Source organism: Microplitis mediator, chromosome 3 (genome assembly GCF_029852145.1).
Source record: "Microplitis mediator isolate UGA2020A chromosome 3, iyMicMedi2.1, whole genome shotgun sequence".
NCBI lineage: Eukaryota > Metazoa > Arthropoda > Insecta > Hymenoptera > Braconidae > Microplitis > Microplitis mediator.
The window spans coordinates 10,345,224-10,368,155 of record NC_079971.1 but is presented as its reverse complement, the minus strand read 5'-3'; the positions used below and the strand labels follow the sequence as shown (position 1 = coordinate 10,368,155).

Below are 22,932 nucleotides of genomic sequence, written 5' to 3'. Positions count from 1 at the left end.
TTATAATTCCATTTAAAACCGTATATAAGTCTATACCCGATGAAAAAAGATTTTATACAATTGTATAAAATAATATACAAAAAATGGCCCGATCCAATTGTACACAACTGTATAAAAATTCTATACAATTCTATACAAAATGTATACAAGTCTATATAATTATATACAATTTCTATACAAATTGTATACAATTGGATCGGGCCATTTTTTCCATCCAATTATATATAGTCTATATATAATTGTATAAAATCTTTTTTCATCGGGTATATGATCAGATCTGATTATATATGAGTCTATATATAATTAGATATAATCATACCTAGCTGTTATAACCCCATATATAATCATATATAAGTCTATACATGATTAGATCTGATCAGACATGGCTAATATAAATTCATGTATAGTCGTGCATAAGTTTATATATGATTGGATCTGATCAAACATGACTGATATAAACTTATATGTAGTTATATATGTCTATGTATGATTAAATCTGATCAGACTTTATTGATATGAAACCTATAAATATTTAATTATGTATATAGTTCCAATAAATATATGTATTAGACCGGTTCAAAAAAATCGACTATTTTTTTATTTTCAAAACACGCAGTGAAATATCTTCCTAGTCATGAAAGAAGGAGCCTGTGGAAACGGGAGCTCTTAATATCGATTTTAAAAGGTCGCTCATCGTAAATTTCTATTTTACGTTTAAATAACATGGGAAAAAATTTTTTTTATTTTTTCATTATTCTAGCTCGGCATTTGCACATCATCTCAATGAGTCCATAGCATATTCTTGTAGAGAATTTAACGCTCTACAAAAAAGGTCTCTTATCATTTTTTGATAAATCCATCCATTCGAAAGTTATCGGAGCTAGAAGTCAAATCTATAATAAATTTTTAGATCTTTTTACTTTTCCAGCAAAACTATCAGGCTAATCAAAAAATGTCATAGAATCTTTTTTATAGACAATTTTATTCCCTACAAATTATTTTTAATGAAGTTCATTCAAATTCCGCATTGTTTTCTAGTTATTTTCGTTTTGATCTTAAGTTCTCAGAATAGAGTAGAAGACTATTATTTTTACGGGCTTGGCATTAAAATGAAAATAACTAGAAAACAATGCGGTATTTCAAATTGATATTAAGAGCTCCCGTTTCCACAGGCTCCTCCTTTCATGACTAGGAAGATATTAGGAAGATATTTCACTGTGGGTTTTGGAAAAAAAAAAATAGTCGATTTTTTTGAACCGGTCTAATATGTATATATATTAAATAATATGACAATTTTTAATATCAAAGTTATTAAATTGTTATTCTGTCAACTATCAATCAAACTTAAATCCCCATTACTTAAAAAATGTTCAAAGGTTTCGGCAGCAATTTAAAAGTATAAAGTATCAATTTGATTATTTGAGTTAAGTAATGCCATAAACTTTTCTTAATTATAAGTGTAGAACAGACTAGAGGATCAGACTACAATCCATCCATAACCAAAGTTAAGCAGCATCGGCATGGGACATTAATTTGACGGGTGACCTCGTAGTAAAATACTAGTCAACGGATAATAATTTTTTTTTTTATTATTAAATTTTAACCGACATTTATATTGATAAAAACAATAAATCTTGATTAACCCGTATGAAAATAACATATATGGTCAAAATATATGTAAAAATATGTGATAAATATCAGAAAGTATATGTGGCCAATTTAACTATATTTTTTTTTTATATTAAAAAATATAATATTCATCATATACGAGTCCGTATATGTTTAGCACATATAAAATATATATGTCAATAATATACGAAAAATATATTTTTATCATATATGAAAATATATATTCTTGTCATATACGAAAACTATATTTTTATCATACATAAAAATATATATTTCTATCATATACGCCCTGACGGACCCGATATTACGGTAGAATTACGGTAAGTTACCGTAAATTACGGTACGAGGGTAATATACCGTAACATACCGTATCTTACCGTAGTTCTACCGTAACCCGACCGTAATTCACCGTAATCCCTCCGTAGTCTTTCCGTAGACCTACCGTAATTCTACCGTAATTTTCGGTCGTTCTACCCTATTTTACCGTACTTCTGCCATGATATTACCGCAATTCTACACCAATCCTGCCATTTCATGACTGCAAGATAGGGTAAATTAACGGTAGAACTATGATAAAAATACGGTACCTATTTGTGCGATCATCAAAACAAAGTTCTGGTTCTTCACTATTATGAGTAATATCTTTACTGTTGATTACAATACAGCCTACTAGCTATCGTACACAGCCGCATTATGGTGGTTCACAGTAAATAATTTACGTGATTAATTATAGGACATGTTTGTTCATACTTGAGAAGTTCTGATAAATCCACGCTGCGTAAATGTAAGGGCCTTATTTCCACACCATTTCTATCGATTCATTTTGTCTTTGTTTGGCAGATGGCGCCATGTAAATTTTCGATTCGAGTAATAAAATCCTAAGTAAGCATCAATTCCCAAAATAATCGGTTAGAGAACTAAAAGTGACTCAAAGGTTATTCTGTACTAATTTATGAAATGGTACAGCAATTGGGTGATTTTCCGAAAACATTTTCTTACAAGGTAATTAACTCTAAGATTATGTTAATGTTTATAAATTTTAAAAACTTATTATTTATAACAGTGCCGATGAAATTGAATATTTTCAATAAATTTTATTCATTCACGGAATCCAAATTTGAAGATAAATAGATCATTTGCTACAAATTATATATATATATATATATATATATATATATATATATATATATATATATATATAGCTTAATATAAAAAACATATAAGTTACATATTTGGAATACATATATTTACTACCGTATATAATTTTGTATCAAATCGGCCAAAATCTCTATAAGATTTTTTATGATATCCAATATAATATATCATATATTTTTTTGTTGCAAACATATATGATTTTATATATTTCAACCATATATTGTTTTTTCATACGGGAAATTACTTAATTAATAATTTACAGATATTCTAAATGAGATTCTAAAAATGACTATATTCGTTCATGCATGGTTATATATAATCATATCTGTTCATATATGATTAGACAAAGTCTTTTTTCATCGGGTATAGTATCGTTAAATAAACTATTCAATGTTTGTCCTCCAATGAGAATACATTTTTTTTTTTATTTGAACTATACTTCGAAAAGTTGCCATCGAGATTTAGTTATTTTGAGAAAATAGGTTATCGTTTTGTCATTGTAAGTATTCGTATCATTATATTGACGATAAGATGGATCGTAACAGCGTTGATTAAGAATGTAGAACTTGCGCAGTTAAGCAAATGTCAAGCCAACCATCAAAAAGTTTTTGTGAGCGTTGTGTCACATACTTCTTATTAGTGATTAATGAGCTTTTAGGTTATTATAATTGAGATAATTTAATTTAAATGAATGACTGGGTTAAAAATTTTTACGGACTGATTTTAATAATTATTTTCCAATATATAAAAATTTTATAGCTTCCATTTAATTTTATTTTGCTTTGTTATAACTAATAGATTTATATCAAGCGCGAATTGACATTTTCAGTTTTGAAAAATGTCTTATTATTTGTTTTTTAACCAATAAAATTATTTGTCAAAAGTTTTTTTTTTTTAAATTATTGTAAGTAACTGATTAATCAACATAAGTCACTGAGCCTGAATTTTGAAACATATCATGTTATGAAATGTTTAATGACTCTCTATTCTTAACTCGACATCTTTCAATTTACATTAATTTTTTTTTATCCAAAACAATCTACAAGATTGTCTTATTAGCGTTTCTTTGGATTCCTCTTAAGTGGCCAGCTTAGCTTTTTATTGGCTTGTAGTTACCTATTTGAAGTCAACTTTTTGCTATTTCTAAACGTTATCAAAGTGGTAACAAAAAGTACTTTTGAAAAAGATAACTTTTAAAAGTTATCTTAAAGTTATCATAAAAATGTTAACAAAATACAATATGAAAAAGTTAGCAAAATGTTACCATAAAATGTAGTGGTAAATGGTGACTGTAGAAATAAATAAAAGTTACCAATTAAATGTTGATAATTTTCACCCCAAAAATGTTATATATATTTTGACTTTTTAGGATCCCAAGCGGCACAAAAAAAAATTGTTGAGTTTTTGTTGAATTTAAGTTGACAATTGGTTAACTTAAATTCATGATAACAAATTGTCGTTTTAAATTTAACATACAGTCAACAATTTTTTTTTTGTGCCGCTTGGGATTATTCAAAAGATAGCATTTTAGTGTTAACATTTTTCCAACAATTTTAGGTTAACATTTTGCTATTATTATAGTATTTCATTTTGTTATCAATTTGTTAACATTTAAATGTTTTCACTAACAAAAAAGGTGGTAAACGCTGTATGAGCCGCCATTTTAGATATATGAACGCTTGAGAGTGATTCGAACAATATAACCTGATATTATTTTGTCTTTAAAAATACTGTGATATCATTTATAATATTATTTATAACTATTGATAACTATTGATCAACAATACTCAACGGCTCATAAGAGGTAAATTTTTATTTATAATCATAGAAAATTTTCGACAGCGGAAACGAAAACCGCTTGATTTGCTTGGACCACGACAACTAAAACGACGTACGCAACTTTTATTTATTTAATATTATTTATTGATAAATATTTAATAATTTCTGAATGACTATCATTACAATATTACAAAAAGACATGATACGGAAAGCTGGGGATCGCAATGTGCAAAAAGCCATTCGTTTCGCATTGTAATCATTCATTTCTGATGAGTTGGCTAAACAAGTGACATCCCGCATGGAAAAGCTATATATTGTTAAAAGTATATAAAAAAATATATGGTGAATATGTGATAAATATATATAACGGCAAAAATATCTATATTGAAAAATACATGTTTTTCACATATATTGGATTATATATTTATCATAATATATTTACTTGTATATAATGTTTTGTATTTTTCTATATATATTATCTCATATAATGCTCAATATATTCTTATCATATATGGATAGTATATATGGTTACGTAACAAATGATCGGAGGACAATTAATCCGCGACAATTGATCCTTGCGACGATTGATCCGTCGATAAAATGCGTGTAACATAAAAAATATACTCACACACAAATTAGTGAAAAAAGGGTGTCATTTTTCATGTTACACGCATTTTATCGACGGATCAATCGTCGCAAGGATCAATTGTCGCGGATTAATTGTCGCGGATCAATTGTCCTCGGATCATCGGTCGTGTCACCAGTATATATATAATTTATAAGTATAATATAATAAACTTGATATATATATCCATATATTTTGACTCATATAATTAGTGGTATATGGACTCTATATAAATGATTATGTATGAAAGAATTTACACTTATCCAAAAAATTAAAGGAACAAGAAACTTTTATAAATTTTTTAGTGATTTTTGGAAGGCTGTATTTTCGTGAAAAATGATCGTATCGAAAAAATAAAAAAAGCAAATTGAAGCTTGAAATCTCTAGTTTGAAGATCTTTCAGCAAAATATTTTTTTGAGCCACGGTTTTTGCGGAATCAGAAGAAAAAGATCGAGACAAAATTTTTCTAAATTTTTTGGTTTTGTTTTTTAGGTCTACGGGGCCGGGAAAAATTTTTTCAAAAAAACGAATTCATGGCTTGGTTAGGAAATTTATTCAGCTACAATTTGCTTTTTTTTGTTTCTCTGTACGACAATTTGCTGCTGAGATATCAGCCTTCAAATGAAAAAGGATCCTTTTGTCTTTGATTATTGATATCTCAGCAAGAAATGGTCACACAGTAATTTAAAGGGTAGTTTAATAAACTTGAATAAATCCCCTACAAGCTCCATTTTTAATTTAAAAAAAAAAAATTTTTTTTCATCCTTGATATCCATTTGAAAAACCTTTAAAAAATGGCCATTTTCTGGTTTTTTAGTCGACTCATCGCTACTCTGCAAATATTGATAAAAAAAATAATGTTGCCAGGTAATTTTACAGCTTAATGTACCCCTAAAAACCCTGGAAATTTTCAGATTGATCCATTGAACCGTTTGTCCGGTCCGATTGCTCAAAGTTTTACAAAACAATTAAAGGAACAAGTTTTGTTCCTTAATCTGTGTAATCGTTATCAAAAATCGGAAAAAATTCTTGTTTGGTCTCGTTTTTTGGAAAATTTTGTTTTTTTCCTCTTTACCTTACATTTACTGAATAACTAACGTAAAAATGAAAGAAAATCCGAAAAAAATTGATTTTTTCATTTTGATAACGATTACACAGATTAAGGAACAAAACTTGTTCCTTTAATTGTTTTGTAAAACTTTGAGCAATCGGACCGGACAAACGGTTCAATGGATCAATCTGAAAATTTCCAGGGTTTTTAGGGGTACATTATTAAGCTGTAAAATTACCTGGCAACATTATTTTTTTTATCAATATTTGCAGAGTAGCGATGAGTCGACTAAAAAACCAGAAAATGGCCATTTTTTAAAGGTTTTTCAAATGGATATCAAGGATGAAAAAAAAATTTTTTTTTTTAAATTAAAAATGGAGCTTGTAGGGGATTTATTCAAGTTTATTAAACTACCCTTTAAATTACTGTGTGACCATTTCTTGCTGAGATATCAATAATCAAAGACAAAAGGATCCTTTTTCATTTGAAGGCTGATATCTCAGCAGCAAATTGTCGTACAGAGAAACAAAAAAAAAGCAAATTGTAGCTAAATAAATTTTCTAACCAAGCCATGAATTCGTTTTTTTGAAAAAATTTTTCCCGGCCCCGTAGACCTAAAAAACAAAACCAAAAAATTTAGAAAAATTTTGTCTCGATCTTTTTCTTATGATTCCGCAAAAACCGTGGCTCAAAAAAATATTTTGCTGAAAGATCTTCAAACTAGAGATTTCAAGCTTCAATTTGCTTTTTTTATTTTTTCGATACGATCATTTTTCACGAAAATACAGCCTTCCAAAAATCACTAAAAAATTTATAAAATTTTCTTGTTCCTTTAATTTTTTGGATAAGTGTATATGAATAAATATATGGTTCGCGGTATATTGGAATTATATTTTTCCAGTATTTAAAACTTATATTTTTCGCAATATATTAAAAATTTTATTTTTTCATTATACTTTTCCAATTTCTACATAATTCCACAAAAAAAAGTCAAATTTATAATTTTTTCTCCTTCTTTTCATTGACCTTATATTTACTGGCAATAACCTAAGAAAAGCAAAAAAAGTGCCATAAATTTTACAATATATTTTGCAATATATTGGAAAGCATATATAAAAAATATAAAAAATACTATATATTAATTAATATACTTCTTTCAATATAATACACTAATGCAAAAAATTAAAAGAGCAGAAAAATTTTATAAATTTTTTAGTGATTTTTGGAAGGCTGTAACTTGGTGAAAAAAAATCGTATCGAAAATTTAAAAAAAGCTTTTTATAGCTTGAAATCTCTAGTTTAGGTGTATTTTTTTTTAATTTTTTAAAAGCTCCGATTATTGCGCAAACATGAGAAATTCCGCGAGCCAAAAAATTTCGAAATTTTTTTTTTTTTCCGAAGAGTCCACGGACCGCGGAAAAATTCTTTCAACTAAACGAATGCATACATCGTTTAGCAAATTTATTCAGCTTCAATTTGGTTTTTTTTTTAACCTCGTAGGACGCTTTGTCGCAGAGATATCAGCCTTCAAACAGAAAATGATCCTTTTGGCTTTGATCTTCGATATTTCAGGTACCAATGATCGCACAGAAAGTTAAAGGGCGGCGTTGAAAACTTGAATAAATTCTCTACAAGACGCTGTCATCATTTTTAAAAAAAAAAAATTTTTTTTATTTTTAACATCCATTAGAAGAAAGTACAAAAAAATGACTTTTTTTGGTTTTTTAGTAAATCAACCGCTACTCTGCAAATATCGATAAAAAAAATAATGTTGCCAGGGACTTTTTTAGCTTAATGTACCCCCAAGACCCCTATAAATTTTTAAATTGATCTATCGAACCGTTTTTTGGGAATCATCGATCAAAGTTTAGCTAAACAATTAAAGGAGCAAGTTTTGTTCCTTTAATTGTGAAATCATAATCAAAATGAAAAAAATTTTTTTTTTCGACTTTTCTCAAATTTTTGCGTTGGTAACTCAGCAAATGCAAGGAAATGACAAAAAAAAATAAGAAATTTCCAAAAAATGTCAAAAAAAAATTTAGAACACAAAAAACAAGTTTCAATTTTTTTTTTTCTTCGATTTTTTTGACATTTTTTGGAAATTTCTTATTTTTTTTTGTCATTTCCTTGCATTTGCTGAGTTACCAACGCAAAAATTTGAGAAAAGTCAAAAAAAAAAATTTTTTTCATTTTGATTATGATTACACAATTAAAGGAACAAAACTTGCTCCTTTAATTGTTTAGCTAAACTTTGATCGATGATTCCCAAAAAACGGTTCGATAGATCAATTTAAAAATTTATAGGGGTCTTGGGGGTACATTAAGCTAAAAAAGTCCCTGGCAACATTATTTTTTTTATCGATATTTGCAGAGTAGCGGTTGATTTACTAAAAAACCAAAAAAAAGTCATTTTTTTGTACTTTCTTCTAATGGATGTTAAAAATAAAAAAAATTTTTTTTTTTTAAAAATGATGACAGCGTCTTGTAGAGAATTTATTCAAGTTTTCAACGCCGCCCTTTAACTTTCTGTGCGATCATTGGTACCTGAAATATCGAAGATCAAAGCCAAAAGGATCATTTTCTGTTTGAAGGCTGATATCTCTGCGACAAAGCGTCCTACCAGGTTAAAAAAAAAACCAAATTGAAGCTGAATAAATTTGCTAAACGATGTATGCATTCGTTTAGTTGAAAGAATTTTTCCGCGGTCCGTGGACTCTTCGGAAAAAAAAAAAAATTTCGAAATTTTTTGGCTCGCGGAATTTCTCATGTTTGCGCAATAATCGGAGCTTTTAAAAAATTAAAAAAAAATACACCTAAACTAGAGATTTCAAGCTATAAAAAGCTTTTTTTAAATTTTCGATACGATTTTTTTTCACCAAGTTACAGCCTTCCAAAAATCACTAAAAAATTTATAAAATTTTTCTGCTCCTTTAATTTTTTGCATTAGTGTATATCAATATAAAAAAGATATATATAAAAATATATATGTAAAACATACATAAAAAGTCATATATTGATAAATATATTGATAATATATTCCAACAATATATTTTTTTTCAATATATTATCATATATTGACACGGCAAAAATATAAATATTATTTTATATATTGTACAATATATCACATTATAATATTCATATATTCTATCATATATGTTTTCACATATAAAGTTTTTTCATGCGGGATGGTCCGGATTACACAGTGAGATTAAAATCTCAGCATGTTTCTTCTCATGCTTTGGGTTACTCAATCTCAAAATTAATGAACTCAAAAGGGTACCATCAGGAAAGCCTACTAATGAAAGTGGCTAAAGAGCAATGTGGCTAAATGTAAACCGGCTAAAAGAGAAAGTGGCTAAGTAATATAGTGGAACTATACGAAATGTACAAATTATCAATCGTCCAACCAATCATTGTGGCCAAATATAAATCTTAACATATCACAAATGTTCTAAATGGAAAAGCGGCAACATATGAAAGTGGCAACATGTATTATAGGTACACATACAATTGATTTCATAGTCATCGAGGCACTATATCATTACGGCTAAGTATCATTTCGACCGTATATCACCGAAATCGACTGTCGGCGGAAAATCACCCGTCGATATCGTAGATTTAGAGAAAAATAACGAAAATATATTTATAATCGAAAATTAATCCAAAAAATATAAATGTTAATAATTATTTTGATAGAATTTATTGACATTCGAGGGATATATAAGCAAAATAAAATTTTCTTTTCAGTCTACAGATAATTAATGATTATTATTTAAATTTTTTTACCTTCCCGCTAAGAAAATCGACGATTTTTGAAAAATTGGGAAGTTATTGTTTTCACCCGATTTTCGAAAGTCGAGTTTTCATCAGATGTCGACGTTTTGAGGTCCTAGGGAGCTATTCTGACTATTTTCAGAATGATGTCCGAGTGTATGTATGTGTGTGTGGATGTGGGGGGGGGGGGGTGTAAACTCTTTGTAACTTTTTAACTAATGAATCGATTTGGGTGGTTGAGGTGGCAATCGAAAGAGCTTATTGGCCCTCAACTTTCCTGAAAATTTCAGATCATTTGATCAAGCAGACTCGAAAATATTGGAGAATTACGAAAAAAAAAATTATTTTTTTTAGTTTTTTAGTGATTTCTCAGAAACGACTTAAACGATCGACTTCAAAATCTAATCAGCTCTAGAACTTTATAAGCCGCGTCGAATGCCACCTCAACCATCTCAATCGGTTAATTTGTTCGAGAGATATCGTTGGCGAAAGAAATGATAAAAAACGGTTTTTTTCTATTATCTTTGAAGTGACTCATCCAATCAATTTCAAAATCTAATCAACTCTAGAACTCAATAAAACGCGCCGATTGCCACCTCAAACGTCAAAATCGGTTGATTCGTTCAAAAGATATCGGCGCTGAAAAGTTAAAAAAATAACATGTCATGTTATTTTTTCCAGATAAATCAAAATATAATGTGCTAAAATGTGTCTGAAATCATACCAACTCTTTCTCTTTATAGTCTCTTTCGATCATCAGATAACGTCATGTAACTTGTTCCTTAGTTTTAAACATATTGTCACCAAAAAATTGAAAAACCCAGTATTTAATGTTTTTCTCGGATATTCCATATATTATTGCTCTGACCTAAGTCAAAACTCATTTAAATCTTGATTTTGATCACTGACATTGATTTCTGCTTCAACACATTTATTTCAGAAAACACAATCGATAATAAAAATTTAAAAGCCGCTTCTTCATTAATGATTTTCGATTCTTAACTTTTCAAACTCTAGCATAAATCGTAACTTGTTAGAGCTTGAATAGCTCAAAAAAATGACTCCATGTAATAGCATTTTCGAGCTCGAAGAGCTCGAAAATATATTCACAGTGATGTTTTTAAACTCCTTTAGCTCGAAAACAGCGGGAAGTTTTGGGGCTGGCCCGCAGGGTCAACCGACGCCCAGATTTTTTTAGTTTAATTTTATGAATTTTACAAAATCTACGATATCGACGGGTGATTTTTCGCCGACAGTCGAATTCGGTGATATACGGTCGAAATGATACTTAGCCGTAATGATGTAGTGCCTCGATGACCATGAAATCAATTGTATGTGTACCTATAATACATGTCGCCACTTTCATATGTTGCCGCTTTTCCATTTAGAATATTTGTGATACACTGAGAGAAAAATTTACTAATATTTGATAAATTGATTTATCAAATATTCGACTGTATTTATTAAATACTATCCTACACATATCAAATATCGATCTTTCCATCGACTAAATATTAATAAATTGATATTAACATTTAATAGGTCGCTGATCAATATTTAATAGAAGTTTATTAATATTTAATAAACTTTTATCAACTATTGATATGTGAGATTTGTATATAGTATTAATGAGTGTGGTGGCGTTGTACCTTCTAACCTAACATATTGCCTTATACATGCGTTACAACTAACAAATTGTTTTTATGCTTGCTGAAATAATAAAAAAAAAAAATAAAATAAAGTGTTATAGAAAAATGATTAAAAAAGTGGGACTTGCTAAATTCCACCTAACCTATATTAACTAAACAAACTGCTTACATATCACGATAGTATATAAGATATGTAGAAACGTAAACTATAGATCAGTCTGTATTTATTAATATTTGATAAACCGCCGATCAATAATTGATAAAGTGTTTATTAATATTTAATAAACACGTTTACTAATATTTAATAAGCTGTTTATTAATATTTAATAAACTGTATTAATATTTGATAATGACTGACTTGGAAACAATCTAAGTAAGCTGTTTATCAAATATTGATAAATTTGATTAATATTTGATAAATTCTTTTCTCAGTGTATGTTACGATTTATATTTAGCCACATTGCTCTTTAGCCACTTTCATTAGTAGGCTTTACTGATGGAACCCATTCAAAATATAAAAGTAAGCTTATCAGATAAAAATAAAACCATAAGTTAGCGTCACCAGTGCTAGTCACAAAAAACTAGTCTTGATATTAAGCTCACAATTATTATTACTATTATCGTTATTAATATAAAACCTATGAGTTTGTAACTAGACCTAATTAAAGTAAAAAATAATTTAATAATTTTACAATTATAGTATAAAAAAATAGTGCCTGACATAGAATAAGCCATTTTGTGTTGTAAAAAAATTTTTAATAAATTTAAGCATTCCGATTATAAAAAATTGTATATTTGTCAGAATCAACTGCGAGTGATTCCCTGATTAAAAGAAACGATTCAAAACGATTTGTAATGTTGAATGCCTATGAGAAGGGCGATTAACAACTATTCAAATTATTCAAAAGTATTAAAAAGGATTTGAAATTATTTTTTTCTGATCGTTTTAAATCCACGGAGAAAAAAATATTGCTCCTCGAACGATCTAAAGTATAGTAACTCGTAGATCGTTACCACAACAATACGTATGCTTATGGTAACAATACCGTATCGTTCCAGTAACTATCTATTAGATAGCTGTGAGCCCTATACGACTTTCCGTAGTCGTCACCTCACACGGCACCGTCTAACCTAACTAAACATCCATTTTCGCGCCAACTTTTGAATATTGTATAATTGTTGCTAGCAGACGTTTAATAAAAAAAATAGTGTAAAATATAATTGTGATGTTGAAATATGGACCCACGGGTAATTAATAAATTAACAGAGTAGAATCTCCATAACTATGTTGATACATTTATTGATAAGTGTTTTTTTATGCTTTTTGTAATCAAATATACATTCATAACCAAAAATCTAAATATTATATATAGTCGATGTTTTATAATTTAAATGTGATACGTAAATAGAAGAAAAATAATCAATAAACAAATGAGATCTGAATTAATATTAAATTTAAAATTAAATTACTAATAAATAAATTGGGAAAATTAAAAGATATATTTATATTTATATTTAAAATTTGTTTAGATTATAACTAACTAATAATTCAGTTTTATAAATTATTTTATTTAATCAAAGTTATTTGCTTATCATTTATTTATGAATGATAAAGGTTTTTAAATATCTCATATAATTTGCAACGCGCGTGACGTCAGATAGGGCTCAGAACGATACCGTATAGGTCTCAGAGCTATCCACCGTATTGTTGTCAGAACGATACAGTAAATCGTTGCAGTAACAATCTAGTAGATAACTATAGCGTACTGTTACTGTAACTATACAGTATACTTCTGAGAACAATATTTTTTTCTCCGTGTCGTTTCCTTTAATAAGGGTTACAATTTACAAATAAAAATAAACACAATTTTAAAAATTTTCGATCTTGAGATAAATATTTGTTTGTTATTGTTTAGTTGATTCAATATATTGAACAAGAAAAAATAAATATTTCATTTCATGATCAAATATTTTTAGAATTTAAGTTTGTTTATTTGTAAATTTTCCGCGGTTTATACTACCCCTAACCTCTAATGATCCTTAAAATTGTTAACATTAAATCAACTGAAATAAGAGAAATTTGTTAAATTAAGATCAACTTTTTTCCAGCAATTTGTTACCAATGAAAAGTTAACAATTTGTTATATTTTTGGTAACATAAAACACATTGTGATTTGTTACCAAAAAGTTAGCTTTTTGAGACAGAAAAAAGTTAACATTTTGCTGAATATTGGTAGTGATATTTGTTGAAATAAATTTGCCTTTTTACGTCGCAAAATAAATGTTAACATTTCTTTTGTTAACTTTTTCGATACAAAAAAGTTAACATTTGGCCACTTGGGAGCTATAATGACAATGATATTGCCATTTTGACGTTACGCTGAGACGATACTTGCATCACCAAAATGACTATACAGAATATCGTAAAAAAAGTTGACCATAGACAGTATAGCTGTAATAACGAAATTTTCAGTTGTTTTGACGACCCTGGTTAAAAAAGAGAATTTAAAAGGATTGAGCCATGTAACTTGGCCATTTAAGATAGGATTGGCAGTATTAAAAATATTGAAAAATTAATTCTTTTTAATCCTTTTTAATTCTCTTTTTTAACCAGGGGAGATTTTTCTCGCCGTGCACCAACTTTCTCATGTATACCTTGATAGCCACGCTTTAAACATAATTGCTCAGCAAGTTCTACAGTGAAACATTTTCAATTAACTTAACGACAAGTTTCTGGTAAGCCCCGGCTGGATAATGCTTGCGTGTAAATTGATGCAAATCAACTGCCATCATCTGAATGCAATTCAACAGAATAACTTGCCGTCAATTTGAAGTGAAACTTTCAATCAACTTAACGTCATTGTCTGACAGTAACACTTGTAGTCAAATTGAATTCAAAGTTACAGACAATTTACTGTCAACTTGAAGGTAACTGCTTGCTCACCGCCACTTTCCTTTAAATTGGCTTCAAAATACGGCAGTAGCTTGTAGACCAGTCATTTTACTCCTAGGCTACCTAAAACTCGATGCCATGTAAAATTTTTTTTTTTCAAAAATTTCTAAAAATAAATAAATAAATAATGAAAATGATAAATTTTGATTTGTAAAAAATATTTATTATCATTAATATAATAAATAATATTTTTATTTAATTAAAAAAATGGTTTTAAAATATTTCAGTACTCATTATATACTTAAAATTTTAAATATTATTTTAACTTAAAACTAAATAACATAAAGAAATAATTTTAAAATAAAAAATAATAAATTATAAATAATGACAAATTCGGGCAGGAAATAATTAGAAAAATTAAGGTTTGTCGTACTTTTGTTATTATTTGATAAAAAAAAAAACGTTACGTGATAAGAACTTGTTCCATAAACATATAAAAATTTATTATTACAATTTAAACTGTGATTAAAAATCTTATTTGACAATATTTTGGTGAGTATGTTAAATGATAAAAATATTATTCGGATATAATATTTAAAAAATCATAAATTAGAATAACAGATTATTAAAATTTTAAGTATATAATAAGTACTGAAATATTTCAAAACCATTTTTTTAATTAAATAACAATATTATTTATTATATTAATGATAATAAATATTTTTTAGAAATTAAAATTTATCATTTTCATGGCTCAAGGTAAGTAAATTAATAAAATATATCATGTAATATATATAATATATCCAATTATTTATTTATTTACTTATTTAAACTTATTAATATTCATTTATTATTGTTTAAAAGTTAAGAAAAGAAATTTCAATTTTTTAAATTGAGTGTCGGAGTTTTAAGCGATTTTAATGTAAGCCACGCCCCCTGAGTGAAAGCAGCGCCACTTTGATGTCATAGTCTAGTCGGTAAAAGTTTCAGCTTAGCATTAATAAATAATATCTAAAAACATTTTTAATAAATAAACAAAGGCATTTAGGGCAAATGTTTTTTTTTAAATATTATCTCTGATATTTTTTTTACAATATCAGCCATTTATATATTTCTTTTAATTCATTCAATCGGTTTAAAATACAATTTTAAGTGAGGGAAATTGTTTTTTTTTTTAGTTTTTTGTTAATAACAAAAATCGCAACTCTCCGATTTTTGTACATTTTTGATTTTTTAATTTTTTTCTATTTTTAAAAATTTTTGAAAAAAAAAAATTTCACATGTTATCGAGTTTTAGGTAGCCTAGGAGTGAAATGACCGGTCTAGATACCCAGAGTTTCTGATCAGAAAGTTGGTGTACATGAGTTGCGACCAACTTAACGACAAGTTGTCGACAACTTTCAGCTCGTGTAACCGTTGTCGACAAGTTGACTACAAATCGCTCAGAAACTTGTCGATAACCTACTGCCGCAACCTGTCACCAAGTTTCTGAACAACTTCTAGCCAACTTGTCAGCAACAGTTACACGAGCTGAGAGTTGTCGACAGGTTTCTCGGAAAGTTGCTGTCAACTCAGAGAAATGCCAACTCTTGCGGCCAACTTGGCTATCAGGGTCAAAATATATACATTTCAAAACCATTTTTACGTCAATTCTATATTATCAACAATAGTCAGTATTATCTTCTGAGTAAAATAACTAAATCGACTGCAACTACCCGGATAGCCAGAGTTTCTGATCAGAAAATTGGTGTGCCTGAGTTGCGACAACTTGACGACAAGTTGTTGACAACTTTTAGCTTGTGTGACTGTTGACTACAAGTTGCTCAGAAACTTGACGACAATCTACTGCCGCAACTTGTCACCAAGTTTCTGAACGACTTGTAGACAAGTTGTCAGCAAGAGTTATACGAGCTTAAAGTTGTCGACAAGTTTCTCGGAAAGTTGCCGTCAACTTATAGAAATGCCAACTTTTGCGGCCAACTTGGCGACAGATTGCGGCAGTAGGTTGTCAACGAGTTGCGGCGAACTTAGCTATCAGGGTACCCTGATAGCCACCTTAACCGTAAGTTAACTTCAAGCTACTGCCATGTTCTGAAGACAACTTAAAGGAAAGTGTTGGAGAGCAAGCAGTTACCTTTAAGTTGACAATAAATTGTCTGTAAACTTGAATTCAATTTGACTACAAGTGATACTGTCAGACAATGACATTAAGTTGATTGAAAGTTTCACTTCAAATTGCCGGCAAGTTCTTCTGTCAAATAACATTCAGATGACGGCAGCAGATTTGCAACAACTTGCACGCAAGTATTATCCAGCCAAAGCTTTCCAGAAACTTGTCATTAAATTAGCCGTAAGTGTTTCACTGCAGAATTTGCTAAGCAATTGTATTTAGAGTGCAGCTATCAGGGTACTTTGATAGCCGAGTTAGCGAGAAACTGGCGTCAAACTAACAGTCGCAACTAGACGCCAAGTTAGGCGAAAAAGTTGGTATTTCCAAAGTTGATAGACACTTTCTGAGAAAGTTGGTAGCAAGTTGGAAATCCAATAAGTTGACGGTCACTTGCTGAGAAAGTTGGTGGCCATAAGTTGGCAATCCATAAGTTGACAGCATGCTGCCTTCAATTTTCTCAGAAACCTGCCTTCGAATTGCGACTCTTCACTGGCACCAACTTTCTCAGAAAGTTGGCGGTAACCTGTAGCTAAAAGCTGCAGAAGCTAGAGTTGTCGACAACTTGGTGTCAAGTCGGTCGGAAACTAATGAATACCAACTTTTTGACGAGCAACTAGTGCTATAAGGGATAATTCATACATGTTTTGTTCACCTCTCCTCCATATTAGAACAGAATGAAATATTTACTTTTTTAATGATAAACCTAAAGATATTGCATTCTTACGGGAAACACAAGCACATTACTATTTTTCTTTTAGTTGAAACCAATTTTTTCATTATACTTTACTCTTTTATATTTACTCTTATTTTAATTTTTTACTTTTTGTAAATAAATACATATTCTTTTTTCTGCATTTTTTTGAATTATATTATCTTTTTTTATTTCAACTGTTTTCAAGTTATAACATTAGTTAAAAGCTCTCAGTGTAAATCAACGACATTGTTGTATATTTAATGTTTATAAAGCCTGTCTAATATATAAATTAGAATATCGTTGTCTTAATAGAGGTGCTAATTCTGATTTTAGTTATTTTCTTACTATTATTACAAGAGGTTTTAGGGCGACAGCATAGCACTCACCTGTGTTATAGTTTTTTGAGACTTCTAAATCTCGTAAATTGGAACTTCTTGCCAACAATAAAAACTCTAAAATCCAAACCAGACAGGGGGCTAGGCATTAATGTCAGCAAGTGTACATGAAAGGAGATTGAATACAACGGTGACATGGAAACTGAATAAAAACACATTTTAGAGATTCCAGGATCTATTTCACAGATTATTACTCGTAATAAGCAAAAATAACAGAAAATATTTATTTCTGTCGAGACGATAAAATAAGTAGATAATCAAAATCTAACATTTTCACACAGTAGAATCAGTAAATGTAAAACCCTCAAAGACGATTAGAATATATAACCGTACCTCATTGTATTATTTTTATTATAAAATCAATTATTCACTGAAATAATAATAAATAATTTTAAAACAATAACTCAATAACTGTCTAAAACAATCTAGTAAATAGCGATGTTCATACAACTATCAAAAACACTGACACATAATAGCGCCTTAAACAATCGCACGCGTAGTTTACATCACTGGCTATACAAAAATATATGCTTTGATGACGGAGCCTATATACATACTTATAGGCTTAGTTGCTTCGGTAGAACTCTGGCGGCATTCGTCTTGAGGCGCTTACAGCACATACAATCAGCGGCGGGTATTCATACCGTACCTGGTTACAAGCGTGCCTTTTACTTTTCTACTTTTAGTACTCTACCAACATACAACTCTCTTAAATAGATTCCTATGCAAAAATATGTTATGTCCTGGGAGGTTACTAGGATCGGAGCTGACGCCACCTCCTGGACAGTGGGCAGTTCGTTGTCACGCGGGACCAATTTTGAATTTGAAAACAGTGATAAATTTATTGTTGACTATGATGATGATGATAATTATGATTATTATTTAATATGAAATAATGAAATTATGGATAAGGATAGATGTAATTGATAAAATAACTTTTATCTGAAGACTGAGTTTTATTATAAAGTGTAGATTAGATTTGATCAGTAATAACAGTTGTGCTCGTCAATAGTTCTCGGAGAGAAGTGAAGTTACATCAGACGGCAGAGAGATCTCTGACCTCTACTCTCCAACTTCTCCCCACTACTCTCATGTTCACACTCAGGCTCATACAATATACATATATATATATATCCATGTTCTTAACCAAATATACTTATACTTTTTACTAATACTAATTCGAGACATAAACTTACATATTTACGTTCTTTACTTTACCCATTCTATGACTTTACTTATTACTTATATTATTTATATTCTATTTTTCTGTATTTGGATACAATCTTTCAGTTAAATATTCTAGACCATCAGAGGTGTATTCTTTTATAATTATTCTATATTTAATTAATTGATACGATTGACATTATCATTTATCGTGAAACATCATTATAGTTATTCTAATGTTATATTTCTATATTTCTATTAATTTATTTATTATACGAGTCACTCTTTATTTAATACGTATATATTTTAACAATAATAATTGAGTTCTTGTGATATGGTTTTCATTTATAAGTAACATTTATTTATCAAATATATCTTTTTCTTATTTGTTTATAGAGTATGCATTTGTTTATAACCATATTTACTGTTAACTATAGAACAAGGGCCTATTCATGATTTTTATGCGTGTGTTTTGTTTAGGTTTTAAGTATCGGGTGACAGGAAACGTTCCAAGACCACTCAAACGGTATTTATATTTCTCTGAATACAAAATAAAGATTTATTTATCTATTTATTTAAAGTTTCTTATAATAAAAATATATAATTTAATAAGTATGTGCCACGACGATTTATTATTTAAATTATTGACTAAATATTGATAAGACGCAATAAGTGTTGTAAGATGTTAATATATAATTTCAAATGAAATTGAAATGCGCGCCTATTTATGGATCTCAAGTTCACTAATTAATTAACAGGTGGAGGCACCTGAGGCCACTGAGGACATAACAACTATGTTATGTCCTGGGAGGTTACTAGGATCGGAGCTGACGCCACCTCCTGGACAGTGGGCAGTTCGTTGTCACGCGGGACCAATTTTGAATTTGAAAACAGTGATAAATTTATTGTTGACTATGATGATGATGATAATTATGATTATTATTTAATATGAAATAATGAAATTATGGATAAGGATGGATGTAATTGATAAAATAACTTTTATCTGAAGACTGAGTTTTATTATAAAGTGTAGATTAGATTTGATCAGTAATAACAGTTGTGCTCGTCAATAGTTCTCGGAGAGAAGTGAAGTTACATCAGACGGCAGAGAGATCTCTGACCTCTACTCTCCAACTTCTCCCCACTACTCTCATGTTCACACTCAGGCTCATACAATATACATATATATATATATATCCATGTTCTTTACCAAATATACTTATACTTTTTACTAATACTAATTCGAGACATAAACTTACATATTTACGTTCTTTACTTTACCCATTCTATGACTTTACTTATTACTTATATTATTTATATTCTATTTTTCTGTATTTGCATACAATCTTTCAGTTAAATATTCTAGACTATCAGAGGTGTATTCTTTTATAATTATTCTATATTTAATTAATTGATACGATTGACATTATCATTTATCGTGAAACATCATTATAGTTATTCTAATGTTATATTTCTATATTTCTATTAATTTATTTATTATACAAGTCACTCTTTATTTAATACGTATATATATTAACAATAATAATTGAGTTCTTGTGATATGGTTTTCATTTATAAGTAACATTTATTTATCAAATATATCTTTTTCTTATTTGTTTATAGAGTATGCATTTGTTTATAACCATATTTACTGTTAACTATAGAACAAGGGCCTATTCATGATTTTTATGCGTGTGTTTTGTTTAGGTTTTAAGTATTGGGTGACAGGAAACGTTCCAAGACCACTCAAACGGTATTTATATTTCTCTGAATACAAAATAAAGATTTATTTATCTATTTATTTAAAGTTTCTTATAATAAAAATATATAATTTAATAAGTATGTGCCACGACGATTTATTATTTAAATTATTGACTAAATATTGATAAGACGCAATAAGTGTTGTAAGATGTTAATATATAATTTCAAATGAAATTTAAATGCGCGCCTATTTATGGATCTCAAGTTCACTAATTAATTAACAGGTGGAGGCACCTGAGGCCACTGAGGACATAACAAATATGTTATGTCCTGGAAGGTTACTAGGATCGGAGCAGACGCCACCTCCTGGACAGTGGGCAGTTCGTTGTCACGCGGGACCAATTTTGAATTTGAAAACAGTGATAAATTTATTGTTGACCATGATGATGATGATGATTATGATTATTATTTAATGAAATAATGGAATTATGGATAAGGATGGATGTAATTGATAAAATAACTTTTATCTGAAGACTGAGTTTTATTATAAAGTGTAGATTAGATTTGATCAGTAATAACAGTTGTGCTCGTCAATAGTTCTCGGAGAGAAGTGAAGTTACATCAGCCGGCAGAGAGATCTCTGACTCTTCACTCTTCGACTTCTCCCACCATTCTCATACTCATACACATACTTGTGCTATATATGTACTTATACATATCAACGTTCTTTCTAGTTATATACTTATACATTTATACTTCTTACTAATACAAGTACGAGATATGAGTTTACACATCTACGTTCTTTATTTGTCCGTTCTATGATTTTACTTATTACTTATATTATTTATATTCCTGTACTTAAATACAATCTTTTAGTTAATTATTCTATATTTAATTATTCAATACGATTGACATTATTATTTATCATGAAACACCATTATAATTATTCTAATGCTATATTTCTATATTTCTATTAATTTATTTATTATACGAGTCACTCTTTATTTAATATGTATATATATTAACAATAATAATTGAGTTCTTGTGATATGGTTTTCATTTATAAGTAACATTTATTTATTAAATATATCTTTTCTTATTTGATTATAGAGTATGCATTTGTTTATAACCATATTTACTGTTAACTATAGAACAAGGGCCTATTCATGATTTTTATGCGTGTGTTTTGTTTAGGTTTTAAGTATCGGGTGACAGGTAACGTTCCAAGACCACTCAACTGTATTTATATTTCTCTGAATACAAAATAAAGATTTATTTATCTATTTATTTAAAGTTTCTTATTATAAAATATATAATTTAATAAGTATGTGCCACGACGATTTATTATTTAAATTATTGACTAAATATTGATAAGACGCAATAAGTGTTGTAAGATAATATATAATTTCAAATGAAATTTAAATGCGCGCCTATTTATGGATCTCAAGTTCATTAATTCATCAACAGGTGGAGCCGCCTGAGGCCACTGAGGACATAACAAATATCAATACTTAATATATTTATGTTGCAAAATAATTCTATGTAAAATTATCTCTATGTAAACTTATTCTATTAAGTATAAATATATGTGAAAATAATTAATGTCCAAAATAGATCTATGTTATATATCTCTATGAAAATTAAGTCTCTACAAAATTTATTACAATATGACAGAATTAGGTGTTAACATATTTATATTATGGAATTTCTCCATAACTATACAACTCTCCTTAATATTTTACTATTCTGCATATCTCTATAACACAACAATTCTATGAAAAAATTTTTCTATTCAAAACTTTTTCTATGTTGACCACAGTCAGTTTCAACATTTCTCTCATAAAAAAAAAAACCAAGTTTTACTAAGGTTTACGAATGATTTTGTGTCTTACCACCAGCAATCGCGTGGCGCTACCATAAAATTCCAACAACAATACAATAATAATGATAATGATTTAAGTAATTATAATTTTTTCTTTTTAAATGTCATTAAATTTGAATCCTGACTTTGTCAGTATTTTATTATAATTTCAAATTTAATGACATTTAAAAAGAAAAAATTACAATTACTTAAATCATTATCATTATTATTGTATAGTTGTTGGAATTTTATGGTAGCGCCACGCGGTTGATGGTGGTAAGACACAAAATCATTCGTAAAACTTAGTTTTTTTTTTTATGAGAGAAATGTTGAAACTGACTTTGGTCAACATAGAAAAATTTTTAAATAGAAAAAATTTTTTCATAGAATT

At 28.7% G+C, this 22,932-nt stretch overlaps 1 protein-coding gene across 1 annotated transcript in view; it reads right to left on the bottom strand.

Annotated features, from left to right (window-relative positions):
• Positions 1-18,351, bottom strand: part of LOC130665453 (MAPK regulated corepressor interacting protein 2-like) — an 84,850-nt gene extending 66,499 nt beyond the window's left edge. Inside the window, exon 1 of the mRNA XM_057465852.1 lies at positions 18,149-18,351. Coding sequence (XP_057321835.1) covers positions 18,149-18,153 — 5 coding nt within the window. The 5' untranslated portion in view covers positions 18,154-18,351. The remainder of the gene's footprint in view (positions 1-18,148) is intronic.
• Positions 18,352-22,932: the final 4,581 nt, after the last annotated feature.